At 39.4% G+C, this 22,216-nt stretch overlaps 1 protein-coding gene across 4 annotated transcripts in view; it reads right to left on the bottom strand.

The window, feature by feature from the left end:
- BRWD3 (bromodomain and WD repeat domain containing 3) overlaps positions 1-22,216 on the bottom strand; it is an 88,516-nt gene that overhangs the window by 48,778 nt on the left and 17,522 nt on the right. For all 4 annotated transcript variants that reach the window (XM_073360928.2, XM_073360930.2, XM_073360929.2 and 1 more), the window contains 6 exons: positions 15,735-15,895; positions 12,796-13,017; positions 11,048-11,148; positions 9,669-9,739; positions 7,078-7,178; positions 5,220-5,260 (listed from right to left, as the gene is read on the bottom strand). In XM_073360928.2, the coding sequence (XP_073217029.1) occupies positions 5,220-5,260; positions 7,078-7,178; positions 9,669-9,739; positions 11,048-11,148; positions 12,796-13,017; positions 15,735-15,895 (697 nt within the window). The remainder of the gene's footprint in view (positions 1-5,219; positions 5,261-7,077; positions 7,179-9,668; positions 9,740-11,047; positions 11,149-12,795; positions 13,018-15,734; positions 15,896-22,216) is intronic.

Here is a 22,216-nt window from a genome sequence, read left to right as displayed (position 1 = left end):
GCACTTCTACCGTCTACACAGCTTATACTGGCAAAAAGAGCACACTATAAACTACAGGAGGAGCTTTTTGCTGACACAGCTACCTTGGTCAGAAATCACACCTTTTCATACCCCTGGCCGACAGAGCTATGCCAGCAAAGATTTGTAGTGCAGAGCTGGCCTTAGGAACTTTTGAAAATTCTACCATGGGCCTTTTGGTTTTATTCTCTAACTCTAACCCTAACAGGTAGGGACAACATATATATTAGTTTTCTGCAGAGTGCCAGCCACATTGTCAGAGGACAGCAAACAAATGTGAATACGACACACCAAAGGAATGATAGCCAAGACATTAAGGCTTTAGATCCTGGTCCTGCAAAAGTGGAACCAGCAAAAGGCTGGGGGTTTAGAGAGCAGATGCTGCATATGTACATTAACTACTTTACTTATTGTAATATGGATCCACAATAGAGTACACAGGGTAATATTCTTACTAAAAATCAGTACGGTCATTCATAATAATTCATGCCAGACCTCCAAGAAGTATTTCAGTTTAGGAAATATTAAGACTGCTCCACAATATTAAACTCTATTAATATAGTTCCTCCACACAATGACACTTGGGGAAAAAAGCGTACATAAACCACCAAAAAACGTGGAGAGAATACTAAGCAATACATGGAGAATCTGTATTCTTGTGAAAAGAATTGGACTGTAGTACTCTCTGCTGCTGATTACAAGGAGAACAATTAACTGAAAGCTGATTTTAGGCAAGTTTCTGAAATGGGAGGAATGAAATATGCTTTTGTTTTAAATGAATTGTTATCTATTTTATAAACAGATGTAATCTGACATTTGTACATGAAGATAAACTGCGTCTCCCACTCCTCTTGAGGAGTGGTCCTCTGCTTTATCCTTTACATACAAACCAACACAAATCACAGAGCCAAAAACATGGGGGACGGGGAGTTTCCTGGCTACTCCTACACAGTATTCAGAGTGTTAGCCGTGTTAGTCTGTAGCAGCAAAAACAATGAGGAGTCGTTGTGGCACCTTAGAGACTAACAAATTTATTTGGGCAAAAGCTTTCATGGGCTAGAACCCACTTCATCAGATGCATGGAGTGGAAAATACAGTCGCAGGTATAAATACACAGCACCTAAACACGTAGGAGTTGCCTTACCAAGTAGGTCAGTCTAACGAGACAATTCAATTAACAGTAGGATACCAAGGGAGGAAAAATTACTTTAGAAGTGGTAATGAGAGTGGCCCATTTCAAACAGTTGACAACAAGGTGTGAGTAACCATCATGCCATCATGTGCCAGCAATGCCCCTTTGCCATGCACACAGGCCAAACCGGACAGTCTCTACACAAAACAATAAATGGACACAAATCTGACATCAGGAATTACAACATTCAAAAACCGGTAGGAGACCGCTTCAGTCTCCTTGGTCACTCAATAACAGACCTAAAAGTGGCAATTCTTCAATAAAAAAAAACTTCAAAAACAGATTCCAAAGTGAAACTGCAGAACTGGAATTAATTTGCAAACTGGACACCATTAAATTAGGCCTGAATAAAGACTGGGAGTGGTTGGGTCATTACAAAACCTAATTTCCTGTGTACTAATTTCCCCCTACTGTTACTCACACTTTCTTGTCAACTGTTTGAAATTGGCCACTCTCATTACCACTTCAAAAGTAATTTTTTCTCCCTTGGTATCCTACTGTTAATTGAATTGTCTCATTAGAATGACCTCCTACTTGATAAGGCAACTCCCATCTGTTTATGTGCTGTGTATTTATACCTGTGACTGTATTTTCCACTCCATGCATCTGATGAAGTGGGTTCTAGCCCACGAAAGCTTATGCCCAACTAAATGTGTTAGTCTCTAAAGTGCCACAAGGACTCCTCACTGTTTTTCCCTACGCAGTATGTCTGTCCCTACAGAACCTCCCAAAAGTTGAGATCAGCTAAGGTGAACAGCACATACATCTGAATACATGGAGACAGGAGGCAGCATGTTTGTAACTAAAAACGTGCTTCTCTTGCATGATTTTCAGAACTCTGTTTTGCTGAACCTCAGGGCACGGGAAAGGACTATTTGCTTACTCAAGCCATTGCCCAAGATAGGCCTGACAGAAGAAATCAAATGTCAAAGAATTAGGTCAGATAGTTAGTAGGAGTTGCTGTTTTTGTCTTGCAGTAGTTTTATGCTGTTTGGAAAGCGTTTTAAAATATGCCAACTATTTGCTTTAAAAAAAAAAAAAAACACTAATGGAAATACCCCCAGAAGCCTATGTAATCGGGGGATATTTTTCTATTAAATCAGATATAAAAATAAAATAGCTCTCTTAATCCCAATCTCTCTCTTACAGAAGTGAAATCAGTACATGATGGGGACAGGACAAAAAGGGAGCCTGAGTTCTTAATGTCCTTGCTTTTGTTAAATACGAAATGCTGAATTAAGAAAAAATTAGAGTCTAAATTAAATTAATCGCCTTCCACACCACCTTTAAAAAACAAAGGGAAGAAAGGGGAAATAAAACTGCCTTTTCATTCAGTATCACATTGGGTTTGTGCGTCTTTTTGGCCAGCTGCACTGTTGATTGCATCACTACGATGTTGATCCAAGCACATTTCTTTTGAAATCAAAGAATTTTGCATTGTGCCTAAATGCAAAGAGAGGATTGTGCAACGGGGGGGGGGGGGGTGTAGGGGGAGGGAGGGAGAGGACACAAGTAGTCTCCTCTTTTGTGTCTCAGTGTAGGAAATGGGAAAAATACAGCTCGTCTGAATTCAGGGACTACATTAATGAAGTAGTACTTCCAGTGGTAGCTTCTCCAAATAGGGGCTGTGGTCATGGCCTCACCTCTTCTGAAACTAGCCATCAAAGCTGGCTGACTGTTGCAAGGGTGGTACAGTAACCACTCTCCCTGTGCTCTCTGGAGTTCCAGGAAGCATTGAGCCTGCTTTCTGTAAGAAACATGGTTGCTCTAAGGGTATTAGTTTGCACTAAAGCAAACAAACCCCCCACAACTTGCATATTTTTTAAAACTCGCTCTAATGTGACTAAAGCCACAGAGCTGACTTGATGCTGTGTTTTAACCTGATGCAATTTCCAGCTGAAAAGTTATTAATGTTAGGAGAGATACAGAAACCTAGGCTTACTGGCACAGTTGATCCTACTAGAATTAAAAAATACAGATATGTCACTCAATGTGAACTTAATCCCACAAGGCACGGAGCATCTCCCATGAGATGCTTAGAACCCTCAATTCCTGTTAAACTCAATGAAGACTGAGGGTGCTAAGCACTTTGCAGCATCACAGCCCTCTAAAGCATGACATTAAGTTTACTTGCTGGGTAACCTGTGTATCCATAATAATTCTACCATTTTTGTTAATCTTTCATTTAGGGCCAGATTCCAATACCCTTAGTCGTGTGGAACAGTACCACATTCCATGAGTATGATGTTCATCTTAGAAAAGAGATGACTAAGGGGGGTGGGGGGCAATGTGATAGAGATTTATAAAATCATGCATGATGTGGAGAAAGTGAACAGGGAAGTGTTATTTACCCCTTCACAAAATACAAGAACCAGGCGTCACCCAATGAAATTAACAGGCAGCAGGTTTAAAACAAACAAATCTTCACACAACGCACAATCAACCTGTGGAATTATTTGCCAGGGGATGTGGTGAAGGCCAAAAGTTCAACTGGGTTTAAAAAAAAAAAAAGAGAGAGAGAGAGAGAGAAATGGATAAGTTTATGAAGGATAGGTGCATTAATGGCTATTAGCCAAGCTGGTCAGGGGCACAATCCCTTCTTCTGGGTAACCCTAAACTTCAGACTGCCAAAAGCTGGAACTGGACAACAGGGGATGGATCATTTGATAATTGCCCTGTTCTATTCATTCCTTCTGAAGCATCTAGCACTGGCCACTGTCAGAAGACAGGATACTGCACTAGATGGTCTGCTGTTCTGACCCAGCACGTCCATCCTTATTGTCTTATGTAATCCCACTGTACTCAATAACGCTACTTGCGGAGTACAAGTCTACTAAACAGAAATAAGGATACAGAATTTAGCACCTGATTCGTTTTTTCAAAAAGAACATACTATTTTTAGTGGTTTACTCCTGGGGGAATTCTGTGCCACCGCACAAAGCAGAATTTTCACAGAAATAATGTTCTGTGCAGAATTTCATTTTCCCCCGCAGAATCGGTGATGCATAACTGCTGGCCACTACTAGGGGCCACTGGACCCAGAAGAGCCAGGCTCTCCAGGTTGCAGTGAGCGGAGCACCCGGCCTAGCAGGAATGAAGGCCCTGCGGCTCTGGCTGCCGGGCTTGATCCTCATATGCCTGGGGACAGGAGAGGGCCTCGGAGACCCAGCTCTGGCAAAGGGTGAGGAAGGGCAGGGCTGCACCATGTCCCCTGGCAGGACAATAATGAAGCTGTGCAGAGCGGAGCCTGCAGCTGGGCTCAGGAGGGGGAGGGGTGCGTGTGCAGGCCTCTGGGCTGGGGAGCCCCACGCAGCCCCCTCCAGCATCCCCCAAATACCCTCTCCCAGTACACAGACCCCTCCCACACTCCCAACTACACCCTCCAGCATCCCCCAGCCATACCCCCCGCTCCCAACTCCCCATCCCCCAGGAAGCTTCCTTTATTTGGGAACTTGAAATACAGTAACCCTATAAGAGCAGGGTAAAAAAATGAGAATTGACTAAAAGACTGAAGTTTTCCCCCAAGATGTGCCCCGCTGGCATGTGACACAGCCAGACAGAGGCTCCAAACAAAAGAATAAAGAGAAACAGGACTTGGGCAGCCGTAGAGATTTCTTTAATTCTCTACTCCTGGGGGAATCTTTTTTGTTGTCTATATTGTTGCAGACATACTTGCTGACAGGTATTTTGAAACAAATTACCAAAATAACTGAAACTGACATTATTATATTGTGTTATGACAAAATATGCAGAATTTTAAAATACTGTGTGCAGAATTTTTAATTTTTTGATGCAGAATTCCCCAGGAGTAGTGGTTACACTTAGAGACATGGAATCCAGACTCAGCTCTGCCACTGGTTCACTATATATCATTGGACGAGTCAATTAAAATGAGAGGACCCTGTGTAAAGTATTACTACTGTTTTAAAACAAAAGACTCTCACAAAAAGTTGTTTGGAAAATTAAATACAACATGTCTTACAGGAAAAAGCCCAGAATACATGCTTACCTGTCACCATTGTTACAGAACTGAACTGCAACTACTTTGTCCTAAAAACAAACAAACAAACAAACAAACAAACAGAGCAGAAAGCATTTTATAAATCTGGAATTCTTTTTAGTTTTTTTAAACTAGTCAAATTTGATCTTTCCACACACTTCTTATAGAATTTCAGAATACAGAAGTAAAAATATTTGGAGTTAAATTTCCAGAAACAAATATTACTAGACATTATGATCTATACCACAAGTAAGTAGTAGTTAGTTATTGTACTGCCCTTGGAGCAGCCTGGGAAGAAAACTGGCTTAGGAAATCACAATCTCACTACTAGACTCCCCCACCTCTTCTTGTGAGGGGGTGTGCTGCAACAGATGTATATTTGTCACAGCAAACACTCCCAGATGTGTTGATATAGCTATACTGCCATGAGCATGAGCTGGAATCAAGGCTTGGAGCTGGTATGTTTTATGAACTCAGCATAACTGGGGAATTCCTAGGACCAAAGAGCCTTTCTCAGCTACAGAGGCCCAGTGAGTACCAATTCCCATGGAAGTTGGGGAAGGCTGTATTTGAGTTCAAAACCATCATGGTTGCTGGTGTTTTTGGACCAATTTTTTCAGGATCTGAGATCAATTTATTCATCAAATTTCAACCATATTCCCATTTTTGAATTGTTCAGATATAGACATATTACTACAAATTTCTTCACTATTCATATTTTTGATTAATATTTCATGCAAACAAGTGTCAGCTCATGGATTGCTCACATAGCATGCTGGCCATGTGCCTTTCTTATTCACTATTCCTGACTGCTTATTTTAGTCAGGAATGGTTTTGATTCTGGTCCCTGACTGGATTACTTTAATTAAAAGAAAAATAATAATGAAGATTTATCCTGAACAAGTTCCTGATGTTTCATCCTTTCAGTAACATGCTGACAGCAGTTTGTAGAGTTAGCAGGAGCAAGGTTGAGGCTATAAAGCAGCCAGCAGTAACCATATAGAGAACATGTGACATTAACATGTGCTGTCCAACCACTAAGCACACTACCAGTGCTCAATATCAAACAGGTATTGAGAAATGTTCTAATGCTGGGTTTAGCAATTTCCATTTTTCCTATCAGTCTTCATCAAAATTAATTTGAGAAATTCATTAGTTATAAACAAAAGCCACTAAGACTCGTAACTTCGTTAAAGACAGACTGATATATAAAAAACATTTTTCAAAAAATGCTGTTTGTTAAAACATGAAATAAAAAAGGATTCTCATTAACCTTCTTTTTCTTTCAAAATGAAACCACACTTGTCTGCTCTGTTGGATTTCACACCCTAAAACCAGAACACTTGTTCTCTCTCATTACAGGTGTTTCTGATCTATATCAATATTAAAGTCAGATACTTAAAAGTAAAATGTAGGGGTGGGGGTGTAGTCAGGTAGTTGAGGCACAAGCGTAGGGGGTCCAGCTTTGGTTTTCTGCTTTGCCACTGACCTCCCGTGTGAACTTGGACAGGTCACTTTGCCTTTCTGTGCCTCAGTTCCCCATCTGTAAGATGGGAATTATAGAATCATAGAACAGAATCGCAGGACCAGAACAGACCTCGACAGATCTTCTAATCCAGTCCCCGGCAGGACTAAGTATTATCATCCCTGGCTGCGGTTTGTCCAATAGCACTTCCCTACCTCATAAATTTGTTGTAAAGATAAATACATTAAAGACTGTCAGATGCTCAGATACTAAGGTACTTATATGGCCCCACATCACCAAAGATGGACAGAAAATTAGTCCAACAGAATATACAAGACAAAACCTAAATACCCAGGGTGAGTTAAAAATGGAAAGAGATTTAATTTCTCTTTCAGCTCTTACCGTATGGGACTCTAACTCAGCAATTTTCTCTGGCGATTCCGAGCCCAAATAATATATTCTTATCACATGGTCAGTGCTACCTGTTGCAATGAACATGCCACCTGAGAAAGACAGTATTTTCTGTGAGAAGAAAAGCCACTAAAGGAACTAAAAACTTTGTGAGCACGGTGTTACTGCTAGAGGAGCATAATTCACAGTTTTAAATTGAAGATTTTCAGTGGAATTAAACTTGTTCATAAACATTTAATCTTGGTTTAAATGTTTCCCTGATCTGCACCTTCTGAGACGATTACGCTTCAACCTATCTCCTTACTGCTAAAGAAGGGTTGAAATTACTGGAACTGTTACTGAACAAACAAGGGTAACATTTCAAAATACGGCATTCAGTTACTGCGAGTTTACCGCAGTTCTATCAGCCAGATCAATACACAGAAATAAAAGGCAAAGAATGGCTTGCAAATCTCTAGGCCCAAATTCAGCAAAGCACTTAGGACTTAGGCAAATTCTTACTGAAGTGACTTCACATTCTTTGTTGACAGCATAAACTATTTTCCTGTAATAATTGTTCTCGGATGACAATATCACAGAGTCATTATTCAGTACGGGATGCCTGACTTGTGACAGTGAAAGTGCTTTAGTGATTTTGAAATCCTAACTTTCATGGGGGGAAATGGCATGGTTAGTGTGGACCTGAAACAGGCTAGCAATTTCAGATGAAGATAATTACAGGTAAATGATTTCGTTTCACTCTGTAGGTAAGTACCACAGTAAGATATCCTCTCTCTTGCAGATTACAAGGCTGGAACAAAACAGGGAAATAGACTATATCTCTTCAAAGACAGTGTAACACAAAAACATACATTACCACAAAAAATGGCCCTGTGACTAAAGTATTATTGAACCAAGTCCCTGACACTTTGCGATTAGTTTGGTTACTTATAATCTACAATATCATCTATGTTACATGACAAACTATTACATACAAAAAACGTCAAAAGAACATTATTCAGGATGCAAAGTCAAGGACTCAAAAGTTAGGAAATGCCCAAATTAAGGAAGCTTGTACAACTTAAATTCAGCCCTTTGTGCATCTGCATGATGATACAGTCTAATTACCTAAATCATATACTTCCCCTCCCAGATTTGGCCTAATTTGGGCAGATTTTCACAGGATAGCAAAAGGAACAGCTCTGACACAGAGACCACACCTCCTGCTAAATTTCAAGTCTGTGCTCCAAAGCATGGAGGGGCAGGAGAAAGCTTTCCAACAAAAAAAGGGCTAGTCTACACTAGCAGCACTTTAACGTGCCTTGTGTGGTCACGGCGCAGCGTTGGGAGAGAGCTCTCCCAGCGCTCTAGAAAAACCACCTCCATGAGGGGCGCAGCTCCCAGCGCTGGGGCACACTTAACACTGGCGCTTTACAGTGCTGAAACTTGCTGCGCTCAAGAGGGTGTTTTTTCACACCCCTGAGCGAGAAAGTTGCAGCACTGTTAATTGCCAGTGCAGGCAAGCCCAAAGTCACCAGAATTTTTTTACATGGGCAAAATACTGTATTTTTCCCCAGTTTCATTCTCAGAAACAGATTAACTATTTTGGCTGAAATTTAAAAACACCCAAGAACAGAAAATTTAAAGTTTAGCAAAGTTATAAGAAACAGAAAAATAAAACGGATGTTATAATGGGAAGTGTCAGACTACCATAATAGTAGGCAGTGCTCCCAGCTCTGCCTAGGATATCAATCATAGGGAACACACATGATCTTTTCAATATCAAATTGTTATCTATCCAATTTTAAGTTTATAGAATGCAACTTTAACTCTTTAAAAGTATAAAGATTTTAAAAAGGGAACAGAAGATAAAAAAATATATCCAGATTTTCTTTTGAACCACAAAAAGTTGGACAAAGCCATGAACACAACAGCAGCAAGAAATATAGGCTGAGAACAACATGACTTCCCAGTTTGGAAACATATTTTATTTAAAAAAAAAAAAAAAAAAATTAGAAAATCCTGGACCCTAATCCAGGAATGAGTTAGAGATTGACTCAGTTTTAAAACACTACCAATGTCACAGACAGGATCTAAATAGTAATTCCTTTACATTATACTGCAATAAAAAGTTTAATATTAAGATAAATTTAAAAGGAAATGGAGCTTCCTTTCTACCAGCCACCATGCTGAAGCAAAGTTTCCTCTGAAGTCAATAGGAGTTATGTCTAAATATGGACTTCGTGATTTGAGCATACAAAAAATTAATGCTTCCCAGTTATATATGTCCCCACTTTCCACATGAGGGCAAAACTAACCTAATCATCTTTCCTACTGAAGAATTAGTCAATTTAAATGTACAAATTGCCATTGAACATTTAATTCAAATCACTTTGTTTCCAAAAAAAAATCTTAAATCATTAGCAAACTTTCTTCTATAGAATATCAATGTATTCCCAGATATATTGTCTTTATTATTTTTCAGTAGCTATAGAGGACCAGAGATTGTTTTAAAGCTAAACTTCTTTTTTTATATGTACATACATACATATATACACATACAAAGTAAAACTGAAGTGCTATTTCTTGACTTCTATACATACCAGAGCTGAAAGATGAACAAGATATCTGAACTCCAGGCCTGGATCTCTCAGCAAATTTCACGGGGCGATCCCTAAATGCAAGAAAATAACATGACAATTTTAATTTTATGACCTTATCTTCATGTCCCCTAAGAAGAGCAGTATCAGAGTAACTCAGTGGTTAAAGTTAAGGTCAGTGTTTTCATTTTAAGTTCTTTTATTACAGAATTTGGAACTTGAAGTTTGCCATCAGATGCATACACTTAAAATCAGTTTAATAAAAAAGTAACCCGTGCTTTCTACTTTTGAGAGTTAAAAAGATCTTTTAACCTATTTAAATTTGTTTATATTCAAAAAGCCAAACACTTAAAATAGAAACTGACAAGCCATCATCCTGAAGCACAGAGGTGGGCAAACTACAGCCCGCGGGACTGTCCTGCCAGGCCCTTAAGCTCCCAGCCGGGGAGGCTAGCCCTCCCCTTCCCCCGCAGCCTCAGCTCGCTGTGCCGCCAATGCTTTGGGTGGCGGGGCTGCGAGCTTCTGCCGGCAGCGCAGCAGCATGGCTGGCTCCGGCTGGGGCGGCACAGCTGCCAGACATGCTGCTCTGAGAGGCATGGTAAGGGGGTGGGGACCGGGGCTGTTGGATAAGAGGCAGGGGGTTCCGGGGGGCAGTCAGGGGACAGGGAGTTGGGGGCAGTTGGATGGGGCAGAGGTTAGGGGAGGGAGGAGGCGGTCAGGGGACGGGGGGGTTGGAAAGGCGTGAGAGTCCCGGGGGCCCTGTCAGGTTGTAGATAGGGATCGGGGCAGTCAGGAGACAGGGATCATGAGGGGTTGGACAGAGGGTGGAGTCCAGGGAGGTGGCGGTCAGGGGACAAGGAGCAGGGGGGTTGGCACAGCCTTCTCTTCCTGGCCCTCCACACATTTTTGGAACCCTGATGTGGCCCTCTGGCCAAAAAGTTTCCCCACCCGTGCTGTAGCATGTCATCAAACCCACACTTTTTAGGGATGAAATTCTATCTAAAGATGTTTACATCTCCAATTAAAGTTAATGGAATTTGCATTCCTGCACATTTTAGAGAAGAATTTGGGACTAAACGTACAGGTCTTGGGCCTAAAAGTGAGGCAGACATCCCACAACTATTGCTTGAAAAGCATAAAGCAAAGAACTCAGGGATCTATCCTTTGCAGCCCTGTGGAAGTCATAACACACGACGAGAAAGGACACCCCCTAAGATAGCTGCAAAGGCTTATATGGCTACCCACCACTCCACTTCTCAGACTCCACACGGTCCATTAGACCAGTATGGCAATCAGGCACTGGGGAATGACATCAAGGACCCACTTGCAGATCAAGTTCAAATTTATAACTGGAATAATTATAAACACCAAAATGAGCTTACTTGAATTTAATTGTATTGGCATGCCACTGCCAGAAACAGATTGCTCCATCAGCACCAGTAGAAGTGAGGTATCGGGTTATTCCTTTTCTTGCTGGAGAAAACTAAAAATACAGTTATGGCAGTTAAATCAGCTGACTTCCCTACCCTCTTAAATACAGGTATCTTATGAAAAGAAGCAACTTGCCACTGAAAGTATGAACTTTCTCTGAGTGAACAAAAAGACTAACATGCATTTCTTCAGAATGTAAGCTTCCATAAAAATCAAACAAAGGGAGTGGAGCATGTGTATGTTTTGAGTAGCAAAGGCACTCATTCTGCCATGCAGAAGCTAGAAGGCTGGGAGAAGGTGAGAGTAGCCTAGACCTTCCTTTCCTACAGAACAAGGTGAGAGAATGCTCCTCCTATCCAGCAGCTGAGTATTATCTGACACATATTAGCAGAGACTGATAGAAAACTGGACATTGGATCCAGTATGATCCAGGATAGCAGCCTGGCAGGAATTTGAGCACCCTCACACTTCCCAGCAGGTCATTTTTTGGATTTTTTTTTGGTTGTTGGGTTTTTTTTTTTTTTTTGGGGGGGGGGGGGGGGAGGGGGAGAAGGATGGTACTTTTCACCAGGGTGTCACCCTGTGGCTATGGGTTTGTCTTTGGTGACACAGTCTGGATAGGAAGTTTAATGCTCTTGCAACTAAGTATCTCAAATTGCTTAAGCTCTGCTTATAAACAATAAAACCAATTTAAAACAGCGTACTTTACAGAAATTGTAAACTTGTATAAGAATGTCACAGAAAGCTATTACAACCAGTTTTTCTAGTCTGTTTGTGTATGTAAACCTCCAAAGGAGCTACATATTTTATGATTCATTATAACATGGCGAAAAAAGTCAAGCATTTTAAATGAGAACCATTAACTCAGAAGTAAAACTAACTTTCTTTGGACAGAGTTCTGAAACATCCAAGAGTTACTGAATAAAATCCTGAATGAATTCCAGTTTTCAAATTATGTGCTCATATTTATGTGCTCCTTTCAACATCCACCTACATGAAATTGTATCAAATTAGTTGTTTCCATTTATAACCCAGTAGCATAAGGCTCAGTCTGCACTGTGCCTCTCCCATATTAGGGAACTGTGTCTGAACTTGGTTTAAACGTGGTGCCAACTACAACAATGTAACATGATTTCACCAGCTATTACAGACTACACTGCCACTACAGAATGGAACTGCTTGTAACGTAACTGAGGATGTAACAGTGTAAGTACTACTAGAGCAGTTTGCACACAGTGGCCATGCTATTTCAGTTTTGTCCCTTATCCACACTTGCATGTGCCACACCACTGCAGTTATACTGTCCTCTGTCTACTTATGCCAGAGTTTCCAGATATTTGCAAATCAAATGCAAGTGATCTGCAATAAAAAACTTTTAGCAAACAGATATTTTTTGAAAAAGTAAATAAATCTCTAGGAGCGTCCATTCAGTCACAGCCCTCTGTGCAGACTGCCAAAAGGGTAACAGTTGTGATGACAGCCTTTGAGATACCTGATCACTAGGAACTACACCAATCTATGGATTTTACACAAACCACAGAAAAGTGGTTACATAGCAACAACTTTAGGTCACTCAAGCGGAGGCAGATCTGAACTGCCGACTTAGATGTGAAAGAGGTCTGCTTCCCATTGCTACTCCATACTCTTCCCCACCATTTTAAAAGTCACTTGGGAATCTGGAGCAAGTGTTACCCCTTACCTGTATGGACGTAATGGAAGCTGAATGGCCCTGCAGCACTGCAACTGGTGCACAGGTTCGTAGACACCATACTCTGACTACCTTATCACAGCTGCCTGCAGCCAGCAATGTGTTTTCATAGTTAACAGCCATGTCAGAAATTTCAGCTGAGTGTCCTCGCAACGTTGAGAGCAGACGACCGTCATCTGTAGCCCAAATTTTCACCAAACAATCATCTGAGCCCTAATGTTACACAAACACAAAGATCAGGCAAAGATATTTCCATACATTTTAGACAGACGAGCATCCAAAACAAAAACACAACAGTCGCTGGGCCATGACTGTAAGAAATGACTACAGGAGGGCTCCAATGAGCGAAAGAGATTAGCTTGTGGATGCCTTTGCACGATCAGGACTTTAAATATTTCTTTAAAATGACAAAATTATCTGAACATAGAACACAAAGTGAAGACTACCAATGTTAATATTACCTTCTGCAATATTATCAGGTCAGCAATAACTGAGGAACATACAAGAACCTAACACGTAGATTTTGAACTCATTTATTCTATGTAATAAAATCATATACACATCACATTTGTGGAAATGATCCATATCTGATAGACTAAAGACCCATGTGAAGTTTCAGAGCTATGTCATAGATACGTTTAACATGAACCTTTGTCTAAATACGTTTAACATGCATCTCTGCTCAATAATCCATCCCTACCAGGATTCTAACATTCCAGCCTTTGAGCCGTTTCATACACCTTCAGTTTTTTAAATGAAACTTCAAAAGTGGAATTTCTCCAACCAAATTACACCAACCAAGATCTTGGGATAAGACTCAGCCCTGAACCTCTGATAGTTTTTCAATACACAGCAATGTCATGGGACACCAACAGCTTACACTGACTAGCTGGAGCGAAGGTCATTCAACTCTTCTGTAAACAGGACCAACAATATTGCACACACCTCCGAACAGTAGAAAAAGAGCTTCAAACCCTTAGAAGAGGACTCACTTCTAGTTCTGATAGAAACTGTGGACTTTAAAATCATGACACTTTTATATACAGAAAAGCATTTAAGATTGGGAGGTGGTTTTCATTTGGTTGGTTTTAAAATGGTTCTCTTGGCTCCCCCTGAACTGAGTAAGATTTAGAGATTTACCAAGATTTAGAGATGCAATGATACACACACAAAAACAGCCACAACAAGATGTTTTAAAAACTCTTTAAAAGAGTTTAATATAGGTTAGTGTTGTGTGCTACAAAAGGTTTTATGACAACACAACATGCTCATGGCCTCACCATCCAGGAATGACATGGCCATCCCAATCTCATGCCAATGAAGCCTTTATCCAAACCACATCACCCCATATGACACAATTTACATAGACACACTTTGAAATAATGGTCCAAATGCAGTTCTATCATAAGCAGGTGTAGTTCTATGAAAGCTAATGGAGAAAAAGCTGCTCACCAGGACTGAATTTGGTCTTTAAGGTAGTGTGAATAGGATTTCTCTTCTTTTTCATCCTTCTGACATGTAAGTACAGTGAATCCCAGGTATACTGAATTTGTTAAACACCTTTTTACCCAGATTAAACAAATACCATTACATATTATACTGACTGCAAGACTTGACTTTACACTCAAAAAAACCCCTGTGATAGAAACTGTAACATAACCAAACACTTAGGGCTCAGCAGAATTTATGGCCCTGTACACCACTGAGATAGCATAATCTAGACACTAATACCCATCAGAAAAGTCCCTTGGTGCAGGAGAATTCTCTGCTGGGCGTTACTGTGTTGTATCCAGGTCTGTGCCTCTGCCTCCCCAAAGCTCTGCTCAGCACAGGAGAGAATCTTGCCAGTACATTTTTAAAAGTATAACCCAATATGCTAACACAATTGAACATAATGTGAAGTGTAATGGGGATTTACATTTAATTCCACTTAAGTGAATACAATTTCAGAGATAAATGTATTACATGACTGCATGTAATTGTAGCTGGGAATACAGGCAGAGAAGAGAAAGAAGATTAATATAAGAACAGAAGGGTTTGTATTGATAATGTATATGTTTTTTCTATGGTGGGGGGAAAAAGCTGCCTTTGAACATGGAAGTACAATAAAAACCTTACAAATTCACATTAACAACTGCAAGATACACTGTTATCAAATCTTGTGGATTAGCAAGTGAACACACAAAAGGCAAGGAATAACATCACAAAATATATTTTGTTCATTTATTTTAACTGTTTCAGTTTAGTTTTTTTTATACTTCACAGTATGCCAATAAATGTATGAGAGTAGGTTATTTTTTTTAAGCTAGATAACCTTAATAATGAAACTTTAGTAGTAAGAGACCTCACTACAGCCTCTACTATCTAGTTTTTAGATAAGACATAAGGGAAAGACTGCCAGTTTTTCAAAGCGTGTAGCTTAGCAAAATGCAGGCTAGTGAGGGACTTCCGTGGACGATTTAAAAACAAATCAAACTCACTCAAGTAAGACGCATCTGAAGTATTTCCAAACCCCAGAATATCAAAGGAATCTGGCACCAGTGAGCAAAAAGCTGGTAAATATAACACATATTTACTGATACAAGTCACAGAGCTTTGAGCTGTAAGCAACTCTCCTATAGTTCTATGTAGGGAAGTGGATAGTTGACCAATAGTTTCAGTTGCCTGTCCACTGATGCTGTGAGCTGTTCTAAAAAATACAAAGACAAAACAAGTATGCTACACAGACTCTAAACTTGGGAAGGTGGAAATTCTGGGAGAGGTAGTGTAGAAAGAGTTTAATTTCTAAGCCTTTCATAACCTTTGTTTTTATTTCTTCCTGGATGACAAGTTCATTCTTTGTAAGCCAGAAAAAGCTGTTTAGGGCATCAAGAGAAAAAGAATAAAAACAAACATCCAGTGATCCAAGATATTATAATTTTTAAACTCACTGTGAAAATTCGCCTCCCACTGCGGTCAAATGCTACACAATATACAGATGATAAGTGCCCCAGAATCCTCTTGTGCATCTTCATATGTTGATAGTTGGATGATGGGAACAAATGGTTGAAGCGTCCATATCCAGTTAATTGCTTGGCAGAAATTATATTTACTGGGGGGGAAAAAAACAAAAAAACCCAATCATCTCCTAAGACCTTGTTTGGCCTGGGTTTCAAGTCAATTTAAATATATCACGTTAGGAAAGTATGATTCTACAGCTTTTTAAGACTGACTATCCCATTTTTTACATATATCTGTACATCATTTGTACTATGGAACCCCAATCCTGATTGAGGCCTCTGAGGGTTATTCTAATGCAAATAATAAGAACAACAGCTCACACTGGCAAAAATTAAGGCACAAAAATAAAAATAAAGTCAGCATATTTTTAATCAGACGGGGGGGGGGGGGGGAAGCTGCAGACCATAATTACAATCCTTTCTGTGCTTCTCATATTCAACCATCCTTCTAAGAAACAGCTTAGTTGTGTTATTAAGCAAAAATTAATCATATGGAAATATCAAAGAGAAACAAGAATGAACAAAAATCAGACCCAGATAAATGAAAAGTGGAGAACCAGAAAGAGAAACTTAAGATAAATTTTTAGTTGTGTCACCACCACTGGCTTTCTGAGAAGAATAAGAAAGGGTCAATGGTAAAAATGAAGCAACTGTGTTTAATGCTGTAGGCAAGTCAACATGTAATTCATCAATAAAGATGAACAACACTAAAGCAACAAACACAGGGAGAATTTTCCCACCCTTAAGTTACATTTTGTAGATAAGAGAAAAATTCCTGAAGATCAAGAAAAAGTACAAAAGGGATCTTTATACCTGTGCAGACAGGAGCACTCACAATGGCTCTCTTGCACATTTTAAGAAGCTACCACCTTAAAGCTGAATGGATGCTCCTATTTTTAATTTTTAAAATTACCACATTCCATAAATCGCTTTTAACACAAACACCAAAACAGTAGCAAGAAGCAATTTTCAAAGTGAGTGCTGTTATTTAAAAATAAAGTATGATTGATGTAATTGAAGTACGTGATGGAGAATATGGTGATAGAGAATACTTATGATTACCCTCTGAACGGGCTTGGGCTACTTTTCATAAGTGAAAAGAGCTACCTCCAGGACCCAATAAAATGGCTTCTCCACATACATTTCCCACAGCCTACTGAGAAGGAGCACAGGGCCATTTTCCAGATGGAATCTCTGTTACTCAGTTTCCCTAAGTGACTTGAAAAAAAAAAGAAAGAAAGAAAAAAAGACACATGGGAAATCTGTGGTGCAACTGGGAACATAGCCCTGATCTAAGAGGCGTTAGCCCCACAGCTTATCCCCTACATCAATGGTTCTCAACCAGAGGTACATGTACCCCTGAGGATACACAGAGGTCTTTCAGGGGATACATCCACTTATGTAGCCTGTTGTGAAACTAGTCATCAGGATATTTGACTAGTTTCACAACAGGCTACATAAAAAGCATTAGTAAAGTCAGTACAAACTAAAATTTCATATAGACAATGACTTGCTTATACTGTTTCATATACTATACACTGAAATGAAGGTACAATATTTATAGTCCAATTGATTTATTTTATAATTATATGGTAAAAATGAGAAAGTAAGCAATTTTTCAGTAATAGTGTGCTGTGACACTTTTGTATTTTTATGCCTGATTTTGTGAGCAAATAGTTATTTAAATAAGTTGAAACTTGAAGTACACAATACAAATCAGACATGTGAAAGGGGTACAGTAGTCTGGAAAGGTTGAGAGCCACTACCCTAGATCAGTGCCTCTCACACAAAATTACTTCAAATGTCTTTTTTTAGACAAACTAATAACACTTTGGTAGAGTACTGCAAGTTCTATTTACATAAAATACTAAATAAATAAAAAGCACTACTATTAGGCCTTTTTTTTTTTTTTTTTTTTTTTTAAGATGAGGTAACTAAGGAACAAGAGGGTGAGTGACTTGGCTGGGAAACACTGTGGCCTAATGGAACAGGCACTGGCTGTAGAACCAAACGGTGATCAGAGTTCCAATCCTGGGTTTGGCGCTTTATTTCCTATTGTTTTCAGTATATTTTTTAAACCAACATTCAGGACCACAAACTCAATTGGTGTCTATCAGTATCGGCAAACTTACACCAGCTAAAGGTCTGGTCATCACAGCTTCGATAGGGTTTTGTTGTGCATACATGGCTAATGGCTTCAAAAAGAGCTCCCAACAGGATGCTGTGGCCAGAAAGGATGCATAAACAGGTGAATCTCGAGTAGAAGTAGAGAGTTTATTTTACCTCTGTATTTGGTAATGATGTGACTACTGCTAGAATACTATGTCCAGTTCTGGTGTTCATAATTTAAGAAGGATGTAGATAAATTGGAGAGGGTTCAGAGAACAGCCATGAAAATAATTGAAGGATTAGAAAACACGCCTTAGAGTGACAGACTCAAGGAGCTTAGGAGGTGACTTGATTATAGTCTATAAGTATCTACACAAGGAATAAATATTTGACAATGGGTTTTCCAACTAGCAGAGAAAGGCATAACACAATCCAATGGCTGGAAGTTAAAGCTAAAAAAATTCAGACTGGAAATAAGACACACACATTTTTAACAATGACTTTAATTGGAACAAATTTACCAAGGGCTGTGGTGAATTCGCCATCACTGACAATTTTGAAAATCAAGATTGTATGTTTTTCTAAAAGATATGCTCTACCAATTATTTTGGGGGAGTTTAAGGCCTATGTTATATAGGAGGTCAGACTAGATGATCACAGCGGTCCCTTCCAGCCTTGGAATCTATGGTCTACAATGCAATTAAAAACCCATGGCTGGCCTGTACCAGCTGACTCAGGCTAAGGGGCTGTTTAATTGCAATGTAGCTGTTCGGGCACAGACTAGACCCTGAGCTCTAGGACACTGCAAGGTGGGAGGATGCCAGAGCCCAAGCTCCAGCCCAAGCCCAAACGCCTACAATGCAATGAAACCTCCCCTTAACATGAGCCCTACGAGCCTGCATCAGCTGGCACGAGCCAGCCATGAGTTTTTAATTACAGCATAGACATAATCTTAAATTCATAGGGTATCTTATCAAGTGACCGTTGAAGGGCGAAGGTCTCTTCTGTAGCCACTATTAGCGCCTCTCACTCCTTTAGTTTAATTATCTGGTGAACTGTTTGTCCCATTTATAATTTGTTTTTAATTTTATCATCCTTTAGCTATGTACACAAAAGATTATGAAAGACTTTTATAAAACCTGGGGGGAAAAATACATCATTTCAGAAGCCAATTAAGGTTGCTAACTGACTAGCTAGTCCAATACAAGATACTCCTCACCCACCTTGTCTCTTTATGCCCTTTGGGACCAACACAGCTACAACAACACTGCATACAACCGTATATATACATGCCTATCTCATCATTTACAAATCCCAAACACATAGAAGCAAGGTAATAAACAAAGGAAAACTGTCTAGACAACAAAAACGTTGTTTTCAAGTATAAAGAAATATTTATTTCATATCAGACAACTTTTTTCTAGATGAGTAGTGTTTTGACATTAGTGATAAAAAATGGAATTCATTTTACTTCAGAGTTATCTATAGTAAGTGCACATTACACACAGTGATCACCCTCAAATACAAGTCCACAATATAAGTAACATAATTTTACCATCTATCAACTTACACTTTACCTATTAAAATACATATTCAACTTTCTTCTCAGGAAACAGTTAGTACTATGCCAAAATATTAACTGATATTTTCCATTTAACTGTACCTGGGAACATTGTGTTTATTAAGTAGGCAATGTAAGAATTATGTCCTTAACTATTAGTGTATCTTTTTCCCCCCATTACGTAGTGCATAGAGGTTCTATTGTGCTAGGTGCTGTACATACATAGGAAGGGCTTGCCTACACACAGTTTTTGTACTATTTTCACTATATCAGTTTCTAAACCTATATAGTTAAAGCAGTACAACCCCCTATTGTGGGCACAGTCATACCAGTATAAAGGTGCAGTCCTTTAACCATGACCACTCTTCCTTGCTTTTCAGTGCTTGGGTTTTGTAAATGAAATGATTGATAACAACGTATTTGCCTTTCAGCGATTTAAAACGGCTTTGCACCAGAGTTTTGTTTAACATAGAAGTTTTAAAAGATTTAAGAGTAGCATGAACCAGGAAGTTTCACATACGTGTCAAAATATGCTCACACACACAATATCTTTCCTGTACTATAAATTCCACAACCCTTTTCTCACCATGCTATTAATTTTAAAATTAAATACACCAGAAGCCCTATTTTATGAAAAGTAGTACATGCTTTATTTTGTTAGGTTAAAATTTTCAAAAGCATCTGTGTGACTTATTTTGAAAATGTTAGCACCATCCCCTCCCCTCCTCCACATTTGCTATACACAACCATCAGGGAGATTTTCAAAGGCACAAACAGCAGTGAGGTGCTGAACTCCAATTGAAAGTCAATGACAGTCTGGCATTTATCTCCCCCCTTATAATCCTAGGTTTATTCTCAGGTTTGCAATTGGCTCACACCTTGACCACGTGAAAGAGCCTTTAATTTCTCTCTGCCTCCACATGTAACATGGAGATACTACTACTTCCCTACTTTAAGTGGATGATCATGAAACTTTAATATATTCATGTTTGTAGAGTTCTTGGATATCTTTGAATAGAAAGTGCTATAGAAATATCAAGTATTATTGGACCATTAAACAAAAAGACAATGGTACTGAAGTTAGCAAAGCTGAAGTGTTCAGCACACTGGATTTCCATTTTTTTTAAAAAAAGCAGCCAACATTAACACACGCATACCACAAAACACACAAAAATTAGGCTGTGAGTGGTCTTCTATATTCTTATATTTCAGTGAATTACTTCTTTCAGGTAAATTGCAAACCAAAATATGCAATTCCAGCTCTCACATCTTTCAGTGGAAGATTAAAACAAGTTTAGATATAACAAGGAATTGCACACATGCGCAAACACATACTCTCCAAAAAGCCTTTCTGAAGGCTGGTTCCTTTAGTACAATGATGTTATTGTGCTTAGAATGCCTAAAGCTTTAAAACTGGGATTCCCACACAGAGAATTAGCAACATACCAGCCCTTTTTAGCAACATATTTCACTAGTTGCTTTACTTCATGCTACATTGGGCATAACAGCAGCCAAATAGTCTACCTGACCACAATTATTTTCTCCTGGGAGGACCTTTTAAAACTGTATTTCCATGTAGCAACCCCTTCATAGGATGGACTCTCTCTAACTGTAGATGGCATGATGGACAGAACATAAGTACATCCAGTTCACCCTTTTAAAAAAAAAAAAAAAAAATCTTCCTTACAGTGTTCTCTTGGGCAAGAGCTTAATTTCTAGCTGCTTAAATGATTCATCACTTAGACATATAGGTGCCAGCAAATCTTCTTGTTATTAACTGCCATTGCAGCCACAATATTCATTTACACATTGGGATCCATGCTCCCAAAAATATCAACTGTTTGATGCCACAGATAACCCGAGTTATTCTCCCTTCAGGAAGGAGAGGATTCTTCTCTCAGAGAAGGAATCCAGAATACAGCTTCCCTTGTGCGCGGAGCTTGTAGATCCATGGAGAAGTTATACTCTAACTCACAGATGTTGGGACATCCCAAGGAGAAGCCAACCCATCAGCTGAATGTCCTGGCTCTCCTCTCCCACCCAAAGGCAGCATAGCTAGCTCTGTGGCTGTGTAGACAGAATTCTCTGATCCACAGAGTATATTAACCCTCCTCCCCTTACCAAGGAACAGCATTAACTTTTGATGAACTTTCCACCTGAAAAAACTGCCTGTAAACTAGAGGAGCATACTTTAGGTGTGGCTGTTCTCTTGCTTTTCCTGACAGCTAGCTCCACCCCCTCAATGCATAGATACACACACACACTTACATTATTCCAATTCCCAGACAAAAATACTTAAACTAGGGTCCAAGCCAAGAACACACATTAGCAACTTAAGTGTAAAATTCCCTACAAGAATGTTATTTAAATAAACACAATTAAAAAAAAAAACACACACACACACACACCCCCAAGAAATTGAGAGTTAATGGTTGAAACATAAAAATCTGAAAATACAGAAACAGTTGCTCAATTGTACAAATACTTGAACTACTTTGGATCCTTTCCTTATGGGTGGAGAACTGAAAACGTGGGCCACAGAACATTAACGCCAATGTCAGCACCATATATACGTGTCTCCAATGCTAGGCGTGGTGCTTTGTCATCACATTAATATTTGTTCTTTTCATGTAAGCACTGTAATTTCATAATCTGGGCATACGACGTTTTGTATGGAGACATGAAACCTGCATGGCTAACTTGCACAATCAGAAGGCCTGATCTAGCAAGGAGACTAGGACCA

Source organism: Lepidochelys kempii, chromosome 9 (genome assembly GCF_965140285.1).
Source record: "Lepidochelys kempii isolate rLepKem1 chromosome 9, rLepKem1.hap1, whole genome shotgun sequence".
Classification (NCBI taxonomy): Eukaryota; Metazoa; Chordata; order Testudines; family Cheloniidae; genus Lepidochelys; species Lepidochelys kempii.
The sequence above is the reverse complement of the archived record's forward strand: the minus strand, read 5'-3'. Positions and strand labels throughout refer to the sequence as shown.